Raw genomic sequence first — 22,141 nt, 5'->3', positions numbered from 1 at the left:
AAAAAACAGAATTTAAATAATGACAAGGGATTGAAATTTAACTTAACATACTCATAACATTGGGTAAAGGGGGAGTGAAATACAAATCAATAAAGTAAAGTAGAAACAAAAAGGGAAAGATACAGAAGGTAAACAAAATAACAATAAAATATTATAAGATGAAATTTATTAGGGCTTTGGGGTATTAAAATTAGTTTTCAAAGGCATCCTTGAAAAGAAATGTTTTTAAATTACTTTTAAATTTTCCAAGTTCCTGTTCTTCCCTTAAAAACATTGGAAGGGCATTCCAAGTCTGTGGTGAGGTAACCGAAAAAATAAGTTGCCTTCTTGTATTAATAACATTCAGCGAAGGAATAGTCAATAAATTCTGTTCATTGGATCTCAAAACTCTATTTGGAGAGTATGGAATTAATAATTTGTATATAAATGCTGGAGTTTTATTACAAAGAGATTTGAACGTCAGTATACAAAGCTTATATGTAATTCGATGGATAACTGGAAGCCAGTGTGCATTTTTAAGAAGCGGTGTTACGTGGTCAAACTTTCTGGATTTGGTTATAAGCTTAATGGAAGCATTTTGAATAATTTGAAGACGCTTTATTTTGTTCAATGCAATTCCCTTGAAGAGAGAATTGCAATAATCGATCTTAGAAATCACCAAAGAGTGAATAAGAATATTGAGTTCAGCACATGCAGGTCAATTCTATTACTTAATGCATCCGGTTAGCTGCACGGATGCCACGTGCTGAGCGCCACTTCTAAAACAGCCGCTATACAATACTAGCATAAACCTGAAAAGGCATGACCATTTATGGCAAGGTTTTTTTTTTAAAGTACAGTGTAACCTCGGTTTGCGAGTAACCCGGTTTGCGAGTGTTTTGCAAGACGAGCAAATCACTATGCAAACTTTTGCCTCGCAAACCGAGCATGTTCCGATATGCGAGTACCTCCCCCCCCCCGCTCTAACCGGCATCGCACCCCCCGAACCGGCATTGCAAACCCCCCCCCCCGCGAATGCCCCCCTGCAAGAACTGCATCGCACCCCCGTGCTGAAAGCGGCATCCGCCCGCCCTTCCTCTCAAACACGCTCCTTACCCCTTCTGCTGGTTGTGAGAGTGAAAGCAAGCTCCCGCCTCTTGCCTGGGCCGGGCCTTGAGCATCTGCGTGTGTTTGAGAGGAAGGGCGGGCGGATGCCGCTTTCAGCACGGGGGTGCGATGCGGTTCTCGCGGGGGGGGGCGTTCGCGGGGGGGTGGTGCGATGCCGGTTTGGGGGTATGATGCTAGTTAGAGCGGGGGAGAGCGGGTGATGGAGCAGCGCCGGTAGCCTCGGGTGGGGGGGAGGAGGTAGAAAGAATCAAAGCGAGTTTCCATTCATTCCTATGGGGAAACTCGCTTTGATATACGAGTAACTTGATTTACGAGCATGCTTCTGGAACGAATTATGCTCGTAAACCAAGGTTCCACTGTATTACTCACAGTCATCCTACAATTCTGAGCGAGTTACAATAAAAGCATACATAGCACTAACAAGACATCATAAAAATAAGTTCACAATGAAAGAACAATAAGCACAGTTACTTACCGTAACAGGTGTTATCCAGGGACAGCAGGCAGATATTCTTTACGCATGGGTGACGTCACCGACGGAGCCCCCGGTAAGGACCTTTTTACTAGAAAGTTCTAGTTGGCCGCACCGCGCGTGCGCGAGTGCCTTCCCGCCCGACGGAGGAGTGCGTGGTCCCCAGTTAGTATAAGCCAGCTAAGAAGCCAACCCGGGGAGGAGGGTGGGACGTAAGAATATCTGCCTGCTGTCCCTGGATAACACCTGTTACGGTAAGTAACTGTGCTTTATCCCAGGACAAGCAGGCAGCATATTCTTTACACATGGGTGACCTCCAAGCTAACAAAGAGGGAGGAGGGATGGTTGGCCATTAGGAAAATAAATTCTGAAGTACAGATTGGCCGAAGTGCCCATCCCGTCTGGAGAAAGCATCCAGACAGTAGTGAGTAGTGAATGTGTGAACTGAGGACCAGGTGGCCGCCTTGCAGATTTCCTCTATGGGTGTGGAACGGAGGAAAGCAACAGAAGCGGCCATAGCTCTCACCCTGTGGGCCGTGACAGCACCGTCCAGTGACAGACCGGCCCGAGCATAACAGAACGCGATGCAAGCTGCAAGCCAGTTGGATAGCGTCCGTTTAGAGACCGGTCGACCCAAACGATTCGGGTCGAAGGTCAGGAAGAGCTGAGGGGACAAGCGGTGAGCCCTTGTACGATCAAGATAGTAAGCCAGGGCACGCTTGCAATCAAGACTGTGCAATGCCTGTTCCCCGGGATGTGAATGAGGTTTCGGGAAGAAAACAGGCAACACAATGGACTGGTTGAGGTGAAAAGCTGAGACCACCTTGGGGAGGAACTTTGGATGGGTGCGCAGAACCCATCATGATGAAAAATAGTGAACGGTGGATCGGCAACTAGTGCATGAAGCTCACTAACCCTCCTGGCAGAGGTGATGGCAATGAGGAAAAGCACCTTCCATGTCAGAAATTTGAGTGAAGTTGTGGCAAGTGGCTCAAAAGGAGGTTTCATGAGGGCAGACAAAACCACATTCAGGTCCCAGACGACCGGAGGAGGCTTCAGAGGTGGTTTGATGTTGAAGAGGCCCCTCATGAATCGGGAAACCAGAGGGTGAGCCGTGAGAGGTTTTCCGAGGACAGGCTCATGAAATGCCGTGATGGCACTGAGATGGACTCTGATTGAGGTAGACTTGAGGCCTGCGTTGGACAGGGAGAGCAAGTAGTCCAGAACAGTTTCCACCGCTAAAGAGGTGGGATTGTGATGATGACGGAGGCACCAAGAGGAGAACCTGGTCCACTTCTGATGGTAACATTGGAGAGTGGCCGGTTTCCTGGAGGCGTCCAAAATGAGACGGACAGGCTGAGATAGATTTCCTGGAGAGGTCAGCCCGAGAGAAACCAAGCTGTCAGGTGGAGCGAAGACAGATTGGGATGTAGTAGAGACTGATGCTGCTGTGTAAGTAGAGTAGGAAACACAGGTAGAGGAATGGGCTCCCTGGAGCTGAGCTGAAGCAGGAGGGAGAACCAGTGTTGACGAGGCCACCGGGGAGCTATGAGGATCATGGTGGCTCCGTCCCTGCGGAGTTTGGATAAAGTCCGCAACATCAGAGGTAGAGGAGGAAAGGCATAGAGGAACCGATCCGTCCAATCGAGAAGGAATGCATCCGGGGCCAGACGGTGAGGAGAGAAGAGTCTGGAGCAGAACTGGGGCAGCTGATGGTTGTGAGGGGCTGCAAATAGGTCCACTTGCAGAGTGCCCCAGCGAGCAAAAATGGAGAGGAGCGTGGGAGGATCCAAAGTCCACTCGTGAGGTTGCAGGATGCGACTGAGATTGTCGGCCAGGGAGTTCTGTTCGCCCTGGATATAGACAGCCTTGAGGAAGAGACTGCGGGCCGTGGCCCAGGTCCAAATGCGAAGAGCCTCCTGACAAAGGAGGCGGGATCCGGTGCCGCCCTGTTTGTTTATGTAGTACATGGCGACTTGGTTGTCCGTGCACAGGAGCAGAACCTGAGGACAAAGAAGGTGCTGGAAGGCCTTGAGAGCGTAGAACATGGCTCGTAGTTCTAGGAAATTGATGTGATGTAGACGCTCCTGTGGGGTCCAAAGACCTTGGGTGCGTAGGTCTCCCAGGTGAGCTCCCCATGCATAAGGGGAGGCATCCGTGGTGATGATCATGGAATGCGGGGGCAGATGAAAAAGAAGGCCCCTGGAAAGATTTGAGGAGTTCAACCACCATTGTAGAGATCGCTGAAGAGACGATGTCACAGAGATGGGATGAGAAAGAAGATTCGAGGTCTGTGACCACTGGTTGGCCAGAGTCCATTGAGGTGTCCTGAGGTGGAGTCGTGCCAGGGGAAGCACATGCACCGTCGAGGCCATGTGGCCCAGGAGGACCATCATCTGTCTGGCAGGAATGGAGTAATGAAGGAGCACCTGACGACACAGGCGGAGCAGATTCCGCTGACGGTCGGAGGGGAGAAACGCCCCCATTAGTGTGGTGTCGAGAACTGCTCCAATGAATTGAAGGCGCTGTGTGGGAAACAGATGCGACTTGGGGTAGTTGATCTCGAACCCCAGAAGATGGAGGAGAGAGATGGTATGATGAGTGGCTTGTAGCACAAGCGGAGACGTAGGTGTTTTCACCAACCAATCGTCCAAGTAGGGAAACACCTGAAGGTTGTGAGACCTGAGGAAGGCCGCCGCCACAATGAGGCATTTGGTGAACACCCTGGGTGATGAAGCGAGGCCAAAAGGTAGCACTTTGTACTGATAATGGCGATGGTGCACCTGGAATCGGAGGTAGCGACGTGAAGTTGGATTGATTGGGATGTGAGTGTAGGCCTCTTTGAGGTCCAGGGAACATAGCCAGTCGTTCTGAGAGAGATGAGGGTAAAGCGTGGCAAGGGAGAGCATTCTGAACTTCTCCTTGACTAGACACTTGTTGAGGTCCCTGAGATCGAGAATGGGACGTAGGTCTCCTGTCTTCTTTGGAACTAGAAAGTAACGGGAGTAGAATCCCCGGCCTCTTTGTTCCGGAGGTACTTCTTCGATGGCATTGAGAAGAAGGAGGGATTGGACCTCCCTCAGGAGGAGGGGGGTTTGAGTTGAAAGAGAAGCAGACTCTACGGGAGGATTGTCTGGTGGAAGAGTCTGGAAGTTGAGAGAGTAGCCGTGGCGGATGATGTTGAGGACCCACTGGTCCGATGTGATGACCTCCCAACGGCTGATGAAGATGTGGAGCCTGCCTCCGATTGGCTGAGGAAGAGGCAATGAGGGTGGAAGACTGGCTAAGCCCTGGAGAGAGGAGTCAAAAGGGCTGAGAAGGTTTGGCAGGAGGAAGAGGCTTGGCAGGTTGATTAGACTGTGCACGAGCCTGGGTGTGTTGGTGTTGGCGGGCCCGCCTAGGTTGCTGCGAAGGTGGGTTGAGCGGCCTAGCGGAGAACCTGCGCTGATAAGAAGTCTGCGGTCGGTAAGGACGAGCAGGAGGAGCCTTCTTCTTTGGTTTAATGAGAGTATCCCATCTGGTCTCATGGGCGGAGAGTTTCTGTGTGGTGGTATCCAGGGACTCTCCGAATAATTCGTCTCCCAGACATGGGGCGTTGGCTAGTCGGTCCTGATGGTTGACGTCCAGATCAGAGACCCTGAGCCAGGCCAGGCGGCGCATAGCCACAGCGATGGCAGATGCACGGGAGGTGAGCTCAAAAGAGTCATAGATAGAGCGCACCATAAATTTTCTCAGTTGAAGCAGGCAGGAGATGTGCTGCTGGAATAGTGGAACCTTGTGCTCCGGCATGTACTTTTGCATGGCGGAGAGTTGCATTACCAGATGTTTCAGGTAGAATGAAAAATGGAAAGAGTAGTTGTTTGCCCTGTTGGCAAGCATGGCATTCTGGTAGAGCCGCTTGCCAAACTTGTCCATAGTTTTGCCCTCTCTGCCAGGAGGGGTGGAGGCATAAACACTAGAGCCCTGAGTCTTTTTTAAAGTGGACTCTACCAGGAGAGACTCATGGGGCAGCTGGGGTTTATCAAATCCCGGGATTGGAATAACCCTGTAAAGGCTATCCAGTTTACGGGGCGCCCCAGGGACAGTCAGTGGATTCTCCCAATTTTTATAAAAAGTTTCCCGTAGGATGTCATGCACGGGCAACTTTAGGAACTCTTTAGGGGGTTGATCGAAATCTAATGCCTCCAGGAAAGCCTGTGACTTCTTAGAGTCAGATTCCAGAGGCAAAGATAAGGCCCCCGATAACTCCCTGAGGAATTTAGAAAAGGAAGATTGCTCAGGTTTAGATGTGGTATCGGGGGCCGAAGGCTCTTCGTCCGACGACGATGCATCCTCCTCGGTACCGAGGGGGGATTCTTCCCAGAGGTCCGGGTCTCTGACATCGGTGTGCGCGTGTCGAGAGACTGGAGTGGAAGGCTCGGTATGGTGAGTTTTAGACCGAGACTTGCCTGAGCGTACCGAGACGGTACCGGGGGATGAAGACCTGTGTCTGTCTTGGTCCCGGGAAGAACGGTGCCGGTCAGGTTCGCGGGAAGACCGGTGTTCCGTTCGGTCCCGAGGAGGATCGGTCGTCGTCAAGGCGACAGCCTCGGCATGGGCCTGGAGATGTGGCGCCGAGAGAATGGGCATGGAGGAGTCCATAGGTACCGATGGCGTGGATACCGGTTGGACGGTGCGGGGCTCGGGCCGGTCTGGTACCGAAAGCAGCGGTGCCAGGATAGAGGGCAAGAGCTGTTTAAGTTGCTGTTGGAGTTGTTCCTGCAACTTATCCTGGAGGATGGCCGCAATGCGGTCATCCAGGGGTGGCACCGGAACCACTTTTTTCTGCTTTGGTTCCATGGGTGCCGCTCTACGCTCCGGCGATGAGGAGGCCGATGACGAGGCACTCACCGATATCGGAGCGGAGCGCTTTTTGGTTCGGCGTGGAGCCGAAAGAGCTGGTGTCGCCACCGAGGTGGGAGGGCGCTCAAGGGTGGAAGGCTTCTTAGCCGGCTTACTTGGCGCCGGTGGCGCCGATGTAGTTTCAGGCGGTGTCGAAGTGGTCGGTGCCGATTTCGACGGTGCCGCAGTTGAAGAAGTCGAGTCCATAGTCGGGCCGGTGCCGAACAGTAGACTTTGCTGGATTTGACGATTCTTCAAAGTGCGTTTTTTAAGAGTGGCACAGCGGGTGCAGGAGTCCGCCCGATGCTCAGGTCCCAAGCACTGTAAACACCAATTGTGTGGGTCAGTGAGGGAGATCGGGCGTGCACACCGCTGGCACTTCTTAAAACCGGGCTGCGGGGGCATGAATGGAAACACGGCCTCCGCAAAATCAAACCCCGAGGCCTGGATCGTGACAACAGGCCCCGCCGGGGCAAGAACGAAAAACGAAGTCAAAAGAAAATATATATATATTTTTTTTTTTTTAAATGAAAGAAAAAAGCACCCGAAGGTGAATAAAAACGAAAAAGAACGCGAGCGGGAAGGCAAAAAGAGGATTTCAACGGAGTTGAAAAACGCACGTCTTCTTCGCTCCGCGGAAACGAAGAAACTGGGGACCACGCACTCCTCCGTCGGGCGGGAAGGCACTCGCGCACGCGCGGTGCGGCCAACTAGAACTTTCTAGTAAAAAGGTCCGTACCGGGGGCTCCGTCGGTGACGTCACCCATGCGTAAAGAATATGCTGCCTGCTTGTCCTGGGATAAAAAACTGTAACATAAAAGCAAATCTGCCATTCAAGGGAAACATTTCTTAAATAACATTGTTTTATGTACAATCTGTTTTTATATAATTTTTCAATAAAGCATTTTACAAATCATCAAACAAATCGAAACACACATAACAAAGTCACATAAACCCTCTGAACTCCCCCCCCTACAACAAATGTCTATTTCTCGCCCAGTGAATTCTAATAACACATGTATAAAACCTACTATATTGGGAAATGATGATAGGTTACAAAACATTTTTACGCACATCGCTGTGGTTATCAAGACTCATATGATCTCCCCCTCTACCTAGCCAAAATCTCAGAAGCTTATACATTCAAAACCCTATAACACCCTTCCCCCCAACCTTTACTTTCATGTCTAAATCTGTGTATTGAAAAATGTTTAAAACAAAACCATGCTCATTACAAATTCTACAGACTTAGCGTACAGAACATCAATAAACTTACCCAGACCCCAGTCCAACTCCCCACCAATCCCTGTAATATAAATCTACTCTCTAACTTATGGTGCCATAGATGCCAAAAAGACCAAAACACTATGGCACCATCAGAGCCAGAAATAAAACAGAAGATAGGATCAAATAATCAACCACCAATCTTCATGTAATCCACCAAACCCTTGAAAGGGTAAATGCCAAAAGCGAAATACAAGAAAATATTGGATTTAGATCAACAATGAGGCCAACCCCAAATATCCAAAACATCCCCTCCCCAAAGAACATTGTTTTAACCAATTTCCTGAAAGGGCGTATGTAAGTATTCTATGTAGCATATTATAAGCTACTTGAATAATACTAATATAGTACTTATACATCATGCATGCACTCAGACTGATTCATATGGTTTACAAAGTATCAAAGATCCAGGCATACTGGGAAGAAATTAGCACATATAATAAATCAATGTGATTGCTTATTTCCAATGCAAAACCTCTGAAACAACCAGGCTTTTAGACATTTTCTAAAGAGCACATAATCAACAGTTCTTCTAAATAGCCTGAGAGAGCTCATTCCACATTTTTGTGCTTTGACAGGAAAAAGTACACTTCTCCCTCATCATTCGCGGGGGATACGGGCAGAGCCGGACTGCGAATGCTGAAAAACCGCGATTATCCGGCTCTGACCCACCCCCCGCCTTCCCCTGGCATCCCGGCCTTACCTGATGGCCTAGAAGGCTTTCGGGGCAGGAGGGATCTTCCTACGCTCCTGCCCCGTGCAGATCGCCATCAGGAAATGGCTGTAGGGAGTTCCCAACGTAGTCTCGAGAGACTACAGGAACTCCCAGCAGCCATTTCCTCATGGCAATCTGCCCGGGGCAGGAGCATAGGAAGATCGCTTCTGCCCCGAAAGCCCTCTAGACCACCAGGTAAGGCCGGGAAGGCGGCAGGGAGGAAAAAAAGATGGATTTTTGTTACATATTTTTATTTTCCCCCTCCCCAGAAAAAATAGCAATTATATGACACCGCGAGTGCAGGAACTGCGAATGGGGAGGGGGAAGTGTAGATAACAAAGATTTACTCATATCGCACTCCTGTACCTCCAGGAAAATGCAATAAAATTTTGGCCCCCTTTTATAAAACCACATTAGGCTTTTTTATCGGTATTAGCTCCAACACTCTAGTGTCAAGTGTTTTTACCGCCGCAGCTGATGATAAAAAGGTCTAACGCGACTTCATAAAATGGGAATTGATTTTTTTTTTATTGACATGTACCTTGAAGAGATGACCAAACCACAAGTTTTGTCATGTATTGTGGTATTAAAACTTATCTCTTTGATAAATTTCTCTGACCCCACTTTAACCTGATGTACTTCTAAAACACTTCCAGATAAACCTGACTAAGCTTAACATACCAATGTAATTTCGAAAGTTCTCTGTAATGTCGCTGTCTGTATATAGTCTCTTCCCTTGTAAACCGCTTAGAACTGTTTGTGGTATGGCGGTATATAAAAATAAAGTTATTATTATTTGCCCATACAGGATCTTAAAACACTAAAAATTATTTGCACCCGCATAGGTAACCAGTGAGCCTTGATATACAATGGTGTTACTCTATCAAACTTCCTAGCAGAATATACTAATCTAAAGGCTTTATTTTGCAATGTGTAATTTCTTCAGTAAGTGGGAGACATGCCCATGCTCTTCCCCTATGTACTCCCCTTGTAGTTATATGCTAAGACATTTATACACTATCTTACAGAATAGCACATAAGAACATAAGAATAGCCATACTGGGTCGGACCAAAGGGCCATCTAGCCCAGTTTCCTGGTCAATCCAAGTCACAAGTACCTGGCAGAAATCCAAACAGTGGCAACATTTCATGCTACCGATCCAGGTCAAACAGTAGCTTCCCAACTCTAAAAATTTTTTGAAAATCATTCAATGACATACTGCAACTACTGAATTTAATATAAGGAGGTAAAAAGCCTCAGAACCCCATCTTCAGACAGATGAAATCTTGCTGAAAGACTGGAAAGGGTAAGTACTTTACTGGCTTAAAAAAAAACCTCCTTGAACAGCGTTGATAAATGCTTGTTAAATTTTGAATGAAGTGATATAAACGTTAAAGTCCATTAAATTGTGGTAAAGGTACAAAGCCCAGCAAACACGTTTTCAACAGGCTTATAAATACAGCTACGGCATGGGGATGTACATGTGCAAATAGTGGTTTGGTTGTTTTTTACCTTTATTTGTGTGTGTATGTGAAGTACATGTGTATATTTTGCTATTTAAACATGCAGATGCTTCTAAAACAACACCCACAGACAATTATGGGATATGTCTGCTAAAGGATGTTAAGCCCTAAAGTTTGCTTAGCGTTCATGAAAATGCTTACCACAAAACATATTAAAGCATTTTGTAATAAGTAGCCTGTTTGTGCGTGCTAAGCGCCCAATATTTATTTTCTGTAGGGGGCGTGTCAGAGGCAAAAAATGGGCATGGGCATGCTATCCAGCAAGCACGTTAAGATTACTGTGTGCTAATTGATTAGAGCATCCACAACATAAATATAGAAACATGATGACAGATAAAGGCCAAATGGCCCATCTAGTCTGCCCACCCTCAGCATCCACTATCTCCTCCTCTCTCTAAGAGATCCCACGTGCCTGTGTCATGCTTTCTTGAATTCAGACACAGTCTTTGTCTCCACCACCTCTTCTGGGAGACTGCTCCACCCTTTCTGTAAAAAAAGTATTTCCTTAGAATACTCCTGAGCCTATCACCTCTTAACTGCTCTCTCACTCTAGAGCAGGGGTGTCCAACCTGCGGCCCAAGGGCCGCATGCAGCCCCGTGAAGTATTTTGTGCGGCCCCAGTCGAGGGCGGTGTAGTATTTTCCTCTGCTACCCCTGGGTGTTTACCGTCTTGCCAGCTCCCTCCTCTGTCTTGCTGCAGCGTTTGCACGGCTCCAGAAACATTTTTTTCTGCCAATGCGGCCCAGGGAAGCGAAAAGGTTGGACACCCCTGCTCTAGAGTTTCCTTTCAATTGAAAGAGACTCACCTCATGCGCATTTAAACATCTCTATCATATCTCCCCTCTCCTGCCTTTCCTGCAAAGTATACATATAGAGAGCTTTACGTCTTTCCTCATATGCCTTATGACAAAGACCACCGACCACTTTACTAGCCTTCCTAAGAATATTAGAATGTAGAAGCCCTTAGTGTCTCCTGAATAGGAGGTGGTAAAGATCCCCTATTAATTTTTTTTGCAGGTTATGCACGCTAATGTGAACATTAGCATAAAACCTGAACAAGAAATACTAGAAATAGTTCAATTTCTTAGGTGCACTAGAAAAGGGCTTAGCATTCTGGAAGGTCCTGAATTAGTTTGCATTAAGTCCATTTGCTAACTTTAGTAGTCTACCCCTGTCTTTAAAAAAAAATAATCAGCATACTTCCCAAAGAAAATCACAGCTAAAATGAGGTCATGGGCATTTATGCCTGCTTCAGAATATATGTAAATGTTCCCATATAAAATACACAAATAAATCACAACTCTGCTCACGTTCCATGTGAGAACACGCCTATCGCTAAAGTTACAAACAAGCAGCCACATTCTGGTCACTGCACACACTTGTACATTAGGAGTAATTGTACAAGAGGTGTTTTATGCATGTTATGTGTGTGTGTCTGTGATTGGGAATACAGATGGGTGAGCAATCTGAAAAAAGTAGTTCCTTAAGAACATATCAATGTTTCCATACTGCAGCTATTGGAACTGCCTCGCCGATAAAAATGCATTAGGTTGTAATTTTTTTCATGAAAATTACTCTCATGGCAAAACAGATGACAGATTCACGGTTTTTAACGGTTTTATTTTCCCATAGGCCACATAAAAACACATTTACAAGGAATTTAGCACAAGAGAAAGATTCCTTCACACCAGCCTGTCCTGCTTTCTCTTAACTTCAAAATGTAATATTTCATCATTTTTTTTCCTCATTTCAAGTTTTATCTTTCCACAGGCTCTTTTTCTTTTCCCTAGCTGTGTTTCTGACTATGGAGCTAGCTAAACCTCTGATCAGAATTACAAACAAGAGAGAATCCGAATAGAAGGATTTATGGGTTCTCTCGCTCTCCTTTTAATCAAATTGTTGGTTTACTCTGTGGCATGGAGTCTTTTAAACGGTTTGTAATTTTGAAATGAAAGAAAACAGACAGTAGTTAAAATGGGGTGGAGGTTAATGTATGTAATTAATGCCATCTGTCTGTTTCAATTTTGTCTCCAGTCTTTGCTCTCTAGCAGTGAGAAAATAATGGCACTTCACAACGCCGAAGATCTTCAGTCTGCAATCTCAGAGCACTGGAATCACCATAAAGTAATACATTAAATATGAGCTGGGAGTATATTAAGCACCAGTCACAGCAGCAAGCCATTTTTAATAAGCTTTCACTTCTGGTGTGCTCTACACACTGGAACGGGAATTGAAATAAATATCCCATGCTGCTGTGACCCAAGGAACGAGTGCAATTCAAACAAATTAAGGACAAATGTCAGGGCTTGTGTCACCATGAGTCCTGCCACCAGGTCATGGTTCCTGCTGCTGCTGTTCATTCACAGCCTATTGTCATTTTGGAGGGGGGGGAGATGCTGCACTGTTGGGGGGGGATGGCAAAGAGGACACAGGGTGATGCCAAATTGCCGAAAGGGAGGGGAGTAGAGAGGGAGCAGGGATTTGGTGAACCATAGGAAAGGAAGGGATAAGAGAATGAACATGGAGATTCTAGGCTACAATTGTGTGCAGACAGAGAGAGGGGAGATGTTGGACTGCAAAGATAGGGGAAGAGCGAGAGAGGAGATGCTGAGCTAGGAGCGAGAGGGGGGGAGATGCTGCTTATGGTGGAAACATGTGGGAGAGGCCATGGAACGTTGTCAAGAGGGTACAGGTGGTAATGGGGTGTGGGTGAAAGACAGAAAGGAATAGAAGGCAGGGGAAGGAAATATGAGAAATGGAAGAGCTATGGGATGAGAGGAGAATAAGGATAAGTAGGTGAAAAGTAAAAAAAAGAGGTAAGAGGACTGGGGAGCCTGCAATTCAGTAATTTTGCACATTGAGCAGACTACCACCAGAAACACCATATTTAAGGTAAAATCTTTAACTGATCTGTGACAAAGTGGTTTGAAGGGACCCAAGGACAAGGTTTTGAAGACAAGTTTTAGAACTCACAAATGCACCACTTTTCTATTGGAAGGAGTATCAAGGTTCACTCTCTTATGTAACCTCACCATGTGAGACTGAGATGCAACCAATCCACCCTGCACAATCCCTCTGTAATGGGAAATGGTGCCACTTGAATCTTCAACAACTTCGGAGTCAGATCTTTAGCCATCCCCACTTGTAGAAATGCAAAGGAGTACACTTCCAAGTTTTTGGTCTTTCCCAAGTGTGCAGCATTGTCACGACCACCGCTGGGAAGAAAACACTGATGTTCAAACATTTTCTTTCATGGTCCATGCTATAAACAAAAATAGATCTGGATCTTCCATAAACACTGACCCATGATGCAATAGCCTCCTGCCTTAAGGAAGTCTAATTAGATCACCACACTTCAGTCTCATTAAATCTGCATAACATGGCCTCCTGGGCCACTCCAGTGCCACATGAATGAATGGACCTCTACTCACTGAAGCACTCAACCTATCAAAAGCCAAGGAGGGGATATATAGATAATCACATCTTACACTAAGGCTATATATCGCATGTATTTCACTGGACTTTCAGCTTGGAAAAGAGACAGCTGAGGGGAGATATGATCAAAGTCTACAAAATCCTGAATGATGTAGAACGGGCACAAGTGAATCGATTTTTTACTGCATCAAGATTTACAAAGACTAGGGGAACCTCGATGAAGTTACAGAATAATACTTTTAAAACCAATGGGAGGAAATATTTTTTCACTCAGAGAATAGTTAAGCTCTGGAATGCATTGCCAGAGGATGTAGTAAGAGCAGTTAATGTAGCTGGTTTAAAAAATATATTTGGATAAGTTCCTGAAGGAAAAGTCCATAAACTGCTGTTGAGACAGACATGGGAGAAGCCACTGCTTGTACTGAATTGGTGGCATGGAATGCTGCTACTATTTGGGGTTTTGCCAGGTATCTGTGACTTGGACTGGCCTCCATGAAGACGGGATGTTGGGCAAGATGGACCATTGGTCTGATCCAGTAGGGCTATTCTTATATTCTTATGACTTTGGTCCCCTGCTGAAGAATATGCTATCTTGTAACTCCTGGCTGCAGCTATTTAGTTAATGGTGGGACCTCCCCACCTGGTTGTGATCCTGCAAAAGGCCTCATCACTGAGACTTCACTCTGAGGAAGTCTGCTTTAAAGTTATCTATGCTTGCAAAGTGTGTTGCTGAGAGGGTTTCCATATTCTTCTAAACTTGATTCTTTTGCCACTTGAGGGCTGTTGGTACCTCCCTGCTAGATGATATATCCTACTGCCTCTGCATTTTCGCACTTCACTCAAATTGCCAAACCTCAGATCCAGAGGCTAAGGACCAGGACCACTTGAACTTTTCAGAAGAAAGGTTACTGAGCACACAGCCAGCTGATCTCCACCCAATGCAGTAAAGCTGCCATGGAAACATGGGCAAGTTCAAGAAACAAGAAATCTAGGTACTGATTTTTTTTTTGCCAGTGGAATGAATCTTGATCTTTGGGAAGCAGTGTCTTCAATCAGTTTATCATCCACTTGAACTTCTCAACTGACTGCCTGCCTGCCTTGTGTCACCTATCTTCCATAATGAACTCCCCTCAAAACTGTCAGGCTGATATCTGTCATTATTATGTCCCTAAACAGAATCTTGAATCTGACACCCCTGCCGAAGTTCTCCATGATTAATCACTATTGGAGTTTGTCCCTGACTGGCGGGGGGGATCAGAAGGCAAGCTCTAAACCTTGAACCCTGACACTATCTGGATAACAGAGCCCCTTAGAGTGGTCTCATGTTGAGCACCACCACCATGGAGCCCAAAGCCTGAAGGTACTCCCATGCCAAAGAGATCTGCAAGTCATCACTGCCCTCAGCATATTAGGCCTCCCTTGTAAATACCTTGCCTGTTGCCATGATGAAATGTTACTCTAAGAATTCCAATCACCAGAACCAGACTGCATAACCGAAAGAGTGGTTGATCATTGGAATGATCTTCCACTGCAGGTAATTGAGGCCAGCAGCGTGCCAGATTTTAAGAAAAAAATGGGATAGGCATGTGGGATCTCTTAGGGGAAGAAGTTAGGGGGGTGGGTCATTAGAGTGGGCAGACTTGATGGGCTTTGGCCCTTTTCTGCCGTCATTTTCCATGTTTCTAAATTATAATCCACTTCATGGATTCAAACATTTGAATGATCCATGCCATTGCACACTTCACCTCTGATCAAGCTGTTGTCCAGTTATGGGTGAACCATTATCTCTTCTTTTTGAAAAGCTGTTGCCACTACTACCATCACCTTGAAAATGACTAGCACAAACAGTAGGGCTAAAATTGAAAATATTTCCTCAGGAATATGAACTGCAGGAACCTTTGGAGGCCTCGAAAAGATCCACAGATGATTGAAACTCCCTCTTCCGCACTGCTGTTATAACTGATCATAAGGTCTTCATTTGAAAATAGATCAATTGAAGGCATAAATCAAAACCAATCATTTGGAAGGTATATTGGCTTTTTTAAAAATCAAAACTAGTTTTAAAAAAAGCCAATATACCTTCCAAATGATTGGTCTCTTGATATTTTTAAATTAAACATTTAAGTCATCATTAACTAAAAACACTCTCTAATACAAAACATGGAACAATAACACTTAGCTTATGCAACATCTTAGAGCAGCTGAATCAAACAGGTTTTTAAAAGCAGTCTACAATCAACGTTCTTTACAAGGAGCCCTCATTTTGCTAATTGGTTTCTTCATAACAATGCACCATTGCAATGAGCTTTAACAGTATTATATTTCATGAGGAGTGTCAACACCCAGATAAAAGAAGTGCCCTGTGCTCCTCCTGGTACCCCTCTTCAAGGCTAGAAACCCCACCACCACCACAACACATACACACGCACACACTGCAAGGCTGGATCCAACCTCCCGAATCGACACTTCACATTACTTCCACCCACCCTACCAATCAGGATAGCTCCCCCTCTAGAACTATTCAAAGTCCCTGGTGGCCCTAGTAGCTAGCTCTTACAGCAGCCATTTTAGAAAATCAGTTGCTAGGGCCAGGAGTGAGTGGGTTTTGCTCCAGCAGCTATTGCCCAACTAGACCACCAGGGAAATCAGATAGGCTTGGGGGGGAGGGCTATCCTGAGTGGTGGTGGAGTTGCGAGGAGGTCTTAACTCATTGTGGTGTCCAGCCTTGCAGAAGAAGTATGAGGGTCAATTGAAAAGTTTCCGGCCTAATCAAGAAAACAATAGTTGGCGGGGGGGAATTAAATTTATTTTCAACATAATTTCCTTTTAACTCAATGCATTTTGCTCCAAAGATTTTCCAGATCTTTCATGCCTTCAGTAAAATACAATAATTAGCGAAAGCTGTACTCTCCAATGTATTATTTTCTCACCCACAGCTTCCTATCGAGGTCTATTTCTACATATATCATCTTTAACTGAACACTTCTTTTTGAGTGGTTCGTAGTTAGCATTCTCCAAATCTGACGTCTCTGGTTATATCAAGTATTCAGCTCTGAATACCACGGGCTAAATTCAAAAATGTTTAAATGGACAAGAGCCACCGCAGTACTGTCCAGTTAGTGCCAAGGTGGTCTGTGAGTGGAGCTTGGCAGAGACAGTACTTAAACTAATAGGTTCTAATAGGTTAAGTAAACAGATAAAGTTAGGACAACACGAAGGTTGGCCTAACTTTACCCACCAAGCTAACTTCACATCAGTCTGAATATCAGCCAGTAAGTGGTTAGCTTCTGGGTGACCACCTACATAATGTAAATGCGCATGAGTCAACTCTCTTTAATTTGAAAGGAAACTGCAATGAGAGGGCATAGGATGAAGTTAAGAGGTGATAGGCTCAGGAGTAATCTAAGGAAATACTTTTTTTACAGAAAGGGTGGTAGATGCATGGAACAGTCTCCCAGAAGAGGTGGTGGAGACAGAGACTGTGTCTGAATTCAAAGGGGCCTGGGATAGGCACCTGGGAACTCTCGGAGAAAGAAAGAGATAATGGTTACTGCAGATGGGCAAACTAGATGGGCCATTTGGCCTTTATCTGCCATCATGTTTCTTTTTTTTCTTTTTTTTTTATTTAGAAATTTTCACATTATTTAACAAGCATATCATCTTGTACAGAAAGTGCAATTAAGAAAACATAATATTAAAGTTACTTTCAATCCAGAAAATAAACCAATCAATAATAGGAAATAATTCTCAACTTAATCACACACTAGTCCTCAAAATTAGGATCCAAGACTTAAGAATCGGAGTAATTAAGGTACAAAGTAGCAACCAAACAAAGTTGCATTATCTGATACTGAAAAGGAGCTAATTATTCCTTGGACACAGATTTTTCTCCATTTTCAAGGCGCTTCATGGAAAGGAAGACCGTCAAATGAGCTGGTTCAAAAAACACATATTTCAAAGTATGATACCTTACTACACATTTACAAGGATATCTAAGAAAAAAATAAACCCCCAATCTGGGTCACACCAGGTTTCAACATTAGAAATTCTCTTCTTCTCTTTTGAGTCTCTTTAGAGACATCCAGAAAAATTTGGATATGGAAGCCCAGGAAGTCTCTGGCTCTATTTTTAAAGAAAAGTTTAAGGATCCGGTCTTTATCTGGAGCCAGAGCCACAGTCAGTAAGAGAGTGGCTGAAATAGCCACCTCTCTGTCTGATTGTTCTAATAAAGCGGAAACATCCAGAGAACTTTCCTGGGGTTTTCCAACATCTTCTTTCTTCTGAAAATCCTGTCCTTATAGGTAAATAATACACTCTTGTCAATGGTGGTAATGAGTTCTCAGGAATTTTAAGTATTTCAGGAAAGTAATGCTTTATCATGTCTCTTGGGGAAATTGATGAGACCTTTGGAAAATTGATTAAACATAAATTATTAATCCGAGTATTATTTTCAAGTACTTACAATTTTCTCCTCATAATCAAATTATCTTTTACCAATAAATCATGATTACTTTTTATCATTTTTATGTCCTTCTTATCTTCTTGAATATCAGATTTCAATATTACTATATCTTCTTTCAAAATCTTGATTACTTCTTTCTGGTCTTTAAGTTCTTTATCTAAATTTTTACTTTGAGGATTCAGAGAATTTCCCAAAGCCACAACTAACTCCCAAAGCGAATCTAAAGTGACTTCTGGGGGTTTAACAGAAACAAAAGCAGTTGTTGGTGTAGTTAGAGATAACTCAGATGGCTGGTTTACCTCCCCAGTGCCTTGTTCCTCCTTAGCTTGAGATGTCCCAGCCGCTGGTTTCTCCAGGGGGAACAAGTCTTTCTGGGTTGTTTCTTGCAGCAAGCCCTCCGACATACTGGCCTCTTGAGAGGAGAACACTGTCTCGTCGGACGTGCTCTCCTCTCGTGGTGAGCTAGCTCCCAGCGGCAGCGGTTGAAGGGGAGGCGTCCTGACGTCGGGGCTCAGAGTCACATCTAGCCCGTGGGTTTCCGTCGAAGCACTCCTCTCTACCGACGCTTCCAACGGGCGATTCCCCAAGCCGACTTGCTCGTTTTGAAGGCGTCTGAAGATGTCTTCAATTGTAGAAACCATGCGTCCTGAGCGTTGGGAGGCACCACCATCGCTCCTGCCTCTTCTTTTTGGCATTTCCAGAAGTAAGAGAGACACTCTCAGGTCTATCAGGTCCTATCAGTATCAGATAGCGGCAGCCATCTTGGATCCATGTTTCTATGTAAATATTCAATGCTGATATTTGGACACAGCCTGGCACAGAATACTCAGGCTCAGTTTAGCCCATGGCTTAAAAACAGCTGACTATCAAGGGCTGAATACTGGCCCCCACAATTAACGCACTGTTGGCAGTTGAATTTCACCTAAATTTTGATGAAATAAGTATCTTAAGTCAAACTGCATTAACAGCCTCAGTAGAGAGGCAGAATGACCCCCACACACCCTTATCAGACCGCTAAATTAAATTCATGGCTAGGAAAAATAATGTTAGAGGCTTCTTCTTATTTAGATTTCAGAAAATTGTTAAAGACACAATTATTCGATAGGCTAGTATCTTAATGTACGTTGTTATTTTAACTTGTTCTTCCTTTTTTAACCTGATGTATTAATTTGCTTGGTTTTACTATTTTATCCGTTGTATTTTTATGAACTGTATGTATTGCCTCTGTTGCGAGCCGCCTAGAACCCTCCCAGTACGGCGGCATACAAAAATAAAATTATTTATTATTATCCAGGTTATAGCACAAAAAGGAGGAGGATGTTAGGGAAGGATGATGAGTTTCACATTGATGCTATGACACAAACTGTTTTTCACATGATTGGCCTGTTTTTCTAAAATTAGCTCAGCAAATGACTTACTGATTCATTTACTTCAGTGGGGTTTAAAATTAATGATCAAAACTCCTCTGTCAAACCATTTACTCCATTTAATTGAAAGCTGATTTAAAAACAAAAAAACCCACAAAACTGTTTCTAGTAAAAACAGCTTGGGGACACAGGGATAGACAGAAATATGGATGCCATAATTGCAATTTACCTGCGTTACTGAAGGTTTTTTCTCCTTCCCCCTTCTTGCTAGCGTGTCCAGTCCTTTAAGAGAGGTAAATAAGCTCCTCTTGCTCTGAGACTTTTGTGACAGGGAGAGCGAGCGTTTCCGAAGGGCAGCTTCATCCCGGGAACATATCTGATAAGCACAAAAAAGTTAATGAACATTTTGGTCTTCTACTGGTAAGCTGTACACCTGTCATATTGCAGAAGCAACATGTAACAGAGAAAGACCTGGTTCTATGGCAGAGTTGCTGGACCCATGAGTCTCAGATTCACCGGATAATGAAAACACAGCCAAGTGTAAGAACAAGGAAGTAGTGCCCTACGGTAAATAAGTCAAAACAAGAGAGTGGGGATGGAACTGTACACATCAACCAGGAATCAACACAGAGGATGATTTTGCAAATAATTTGTTGTTCAAAGTAGACCCGACACAATCCGTGTTTCGGCTCAAAAGCCTGCTTCGGGGGTGCATACAAAATCTTAACTGACATGAGGGAATCAAAAAAAAAAAATGTGCAGGACTGCGCTATACCACGTGGTATTTTCTGAAACTGCCATTAAGCACAGTTACTTACCGTAACAGGTGTTATCCAGGGACAGCAGGCAGATATTCTTGACTGATGGGTGACGGCACCGACGGAGCCCCGGTACGGACACTTTTAGAGTGATTGCACTCTAAGAACTTGGAAAGTTCTAGAGGCCGCACCGCGCGTGCGCGAGTGCCTTCCCGCCCGACACAGGCGCGCGGGTCCCCAGTTATGATAAGCCAGCTAAGAAGCCAACCCGGGGAGGTGGGTGGGACGCAAGAATATCTGCCTGCTGTCCCTGGATAACACCTGTTACGGTAAGTAACTGTGCTTTATCCCAGGACAAGCAGGCAGCATATTCTTGACTGATGGGTGACCTCCAAGCTAACAAAAAGAGGGATGGTGGGAAGGTTGGCCATTAGGAAAACAAATTTTGCAAAACAGATTGGCCGAAGTGTCCATCCCGTCTGGAGAAAGCGTCCAGACAATAATGAGATGTAAAAGTATGAACTGAGGACCAAGTGGCAGCCTTGCAGATTTCCTCAATAGGAGTGGAACGGAGGAACGCTACAGATGCTGCCATAGCTCGGACCCTATGGGCTGTGACAGAACCTTCCAGAGTCAGTCCGGTCTGAGCATAACAGAATGAAATGCACGCTGCAAGCCAATTGGACAACGTACGTTTAGAAACAGGATGTCCTAATTTATTCGGATCAAAGGACAGAAAGAGTTGAGGAGATGATCTGTGGGGCTTAGCACGGTCTAAATAGTAAGCCAAAGCCCGCTTACAGTCCAAAGTATGTAGAGCCTGCTCACCAGAATGAGAGTGAGGCCTCGGAAAGAAGACAGGCAGAACAATGGATTGATTGAGATGGAATTCAGAGACAACCTTAGGAAGAAACTTTGGATGTGTACGCAGAATCACCTTATCATGATGAAAGACTGTGAAAGGTGGGTCAGAAACTAGTGCATGGAGCTCACTGACCCTCCTGGCAGAGGTGAGAGCAATAAGGAAAAGTACCTTCCAAGTGAGGAACTTGAAAGAGGCATTCGCCAAAGGTTCAAATGGAGGCTTCATTAAAGCGGATAGAACCACATTAAGATCCCAGACCACAGGAGGAGCTTTAATAGGAGGTTTTAAATTAAAGAGACCTCGCATGAATCTGGTGACCAGGGGATGAGCTGAAAGGAGCTTTCCATGGACTGGCTCATGAAAAGCCGCAATAGCACTGAGATGAACTCTGACGGAGGTAGATTTGAGGCCAGAGTCAGACAGAAAAAGTAGGTAATCCAACAATGACTCTACTGAAAGAGATGTGGGATTATGACGATGAAGAAGACACCAAGAAGAAAATCTTGTCCACTTCTGATGGTAACACTGAAGAGTGGTCGGTTTCCTGGAGGCATTCAGGACAGAACGGACGGGCTGAGACAGTAGAGAATCATGTGAAGTCAGCCCGAGAGATACCAAGCTGTCAGGTGTAGCGACTGGAGGTTGGGATGTAGAAGGGTCTCCTGTTGCTGTGTAAGCAGAGAAGGAAATATTGGAAGCAGAAAAGGATCCCTGGAACTGAGTTGAAGTAGAAGGGAGAACCAATGCTGCCTGGGCCATCTTGGAGCGATTAGAATCATGGTGGCTCTGTCCCTCTTGAGCTTGAACAACGTGCGTAACATGAGTGGAAGTGGAGGGAAAGCATACAGGAACAGATTGGACCAATCTAGAAGGAATGCATCCGCTGCCAGACGGTGAGGAGTGTAGAGTCTGGAGCAGAAGCTGGGCAGTTGGTGATTGTGAGGAGCTGCAAAGAGGTCCACTTGAGGAGTGCCCCACTGGTCGAAGATGGACTGCAAGGTCGATGGATCGAGAGTCCATTCGTGTGGTTGTAAAACTCTGCTGAGTTTGTCCGCTAATGAGTTCTGCTCCCCCTGGATGTAGATCGCTTTCAGGAACAAGTGGTGATCTGTGGCCCAAGTCCAGATTCTCTGGGCTTCCTGGCATAATAGGCGAGAGCCTGTCCCACCCTGTTTGTTGATGTAATACATCGCCACCTGATTGTCTGTGCAAAGTAGAAGTACCTGAGGAAAGAGAAGATGCTGAAATGCTTTGAGGGCATAAAACATTGC

General features: G+C 45.3%; 1 protein-coding gene across 1 annotated transcript in view; it reads right to left on the bottom strand.

Moving 5' to 3' along the window:
- Positions 1 to 22,141, bottom strand: part of TIAM2 (TIAM Rac1 associated GEF 2) — a 296,813-nt gene that overhangs the window by 229,727 nt on the left and 44,945 nt on the right. The window contains exon 7 of the mRNA XM_033937889.1: positions 19,477 to 19,623. Coding sequence (XP_033793780.1) covers positions 19,477 to 19,623 — 147 coding nt within the window. The remainder of the gene's footprint in view (positions 1 to 19,476; positions 19,624 to 22,141) is intronic.

Source organism: Geotrypetes seraphini, chromosome 3 (genome assembly GCF_902459505.1).
Source record: "Geotrypetes seraphini chromosome 3, aGeoSer1.1, whole genome shotgun sequence".
NCBI classification, from domain to species: Eukaryota; Metazoa; Chordata; class Amphibia; order Gymnophiona; family Dermophiidae; genus Geotrypetes; species Geotrypetes seraphini.
Note: the sequence above shows the minus strand (reverse complement) of the source record. Positions and strands in the feature narration are given on the sequence as shown.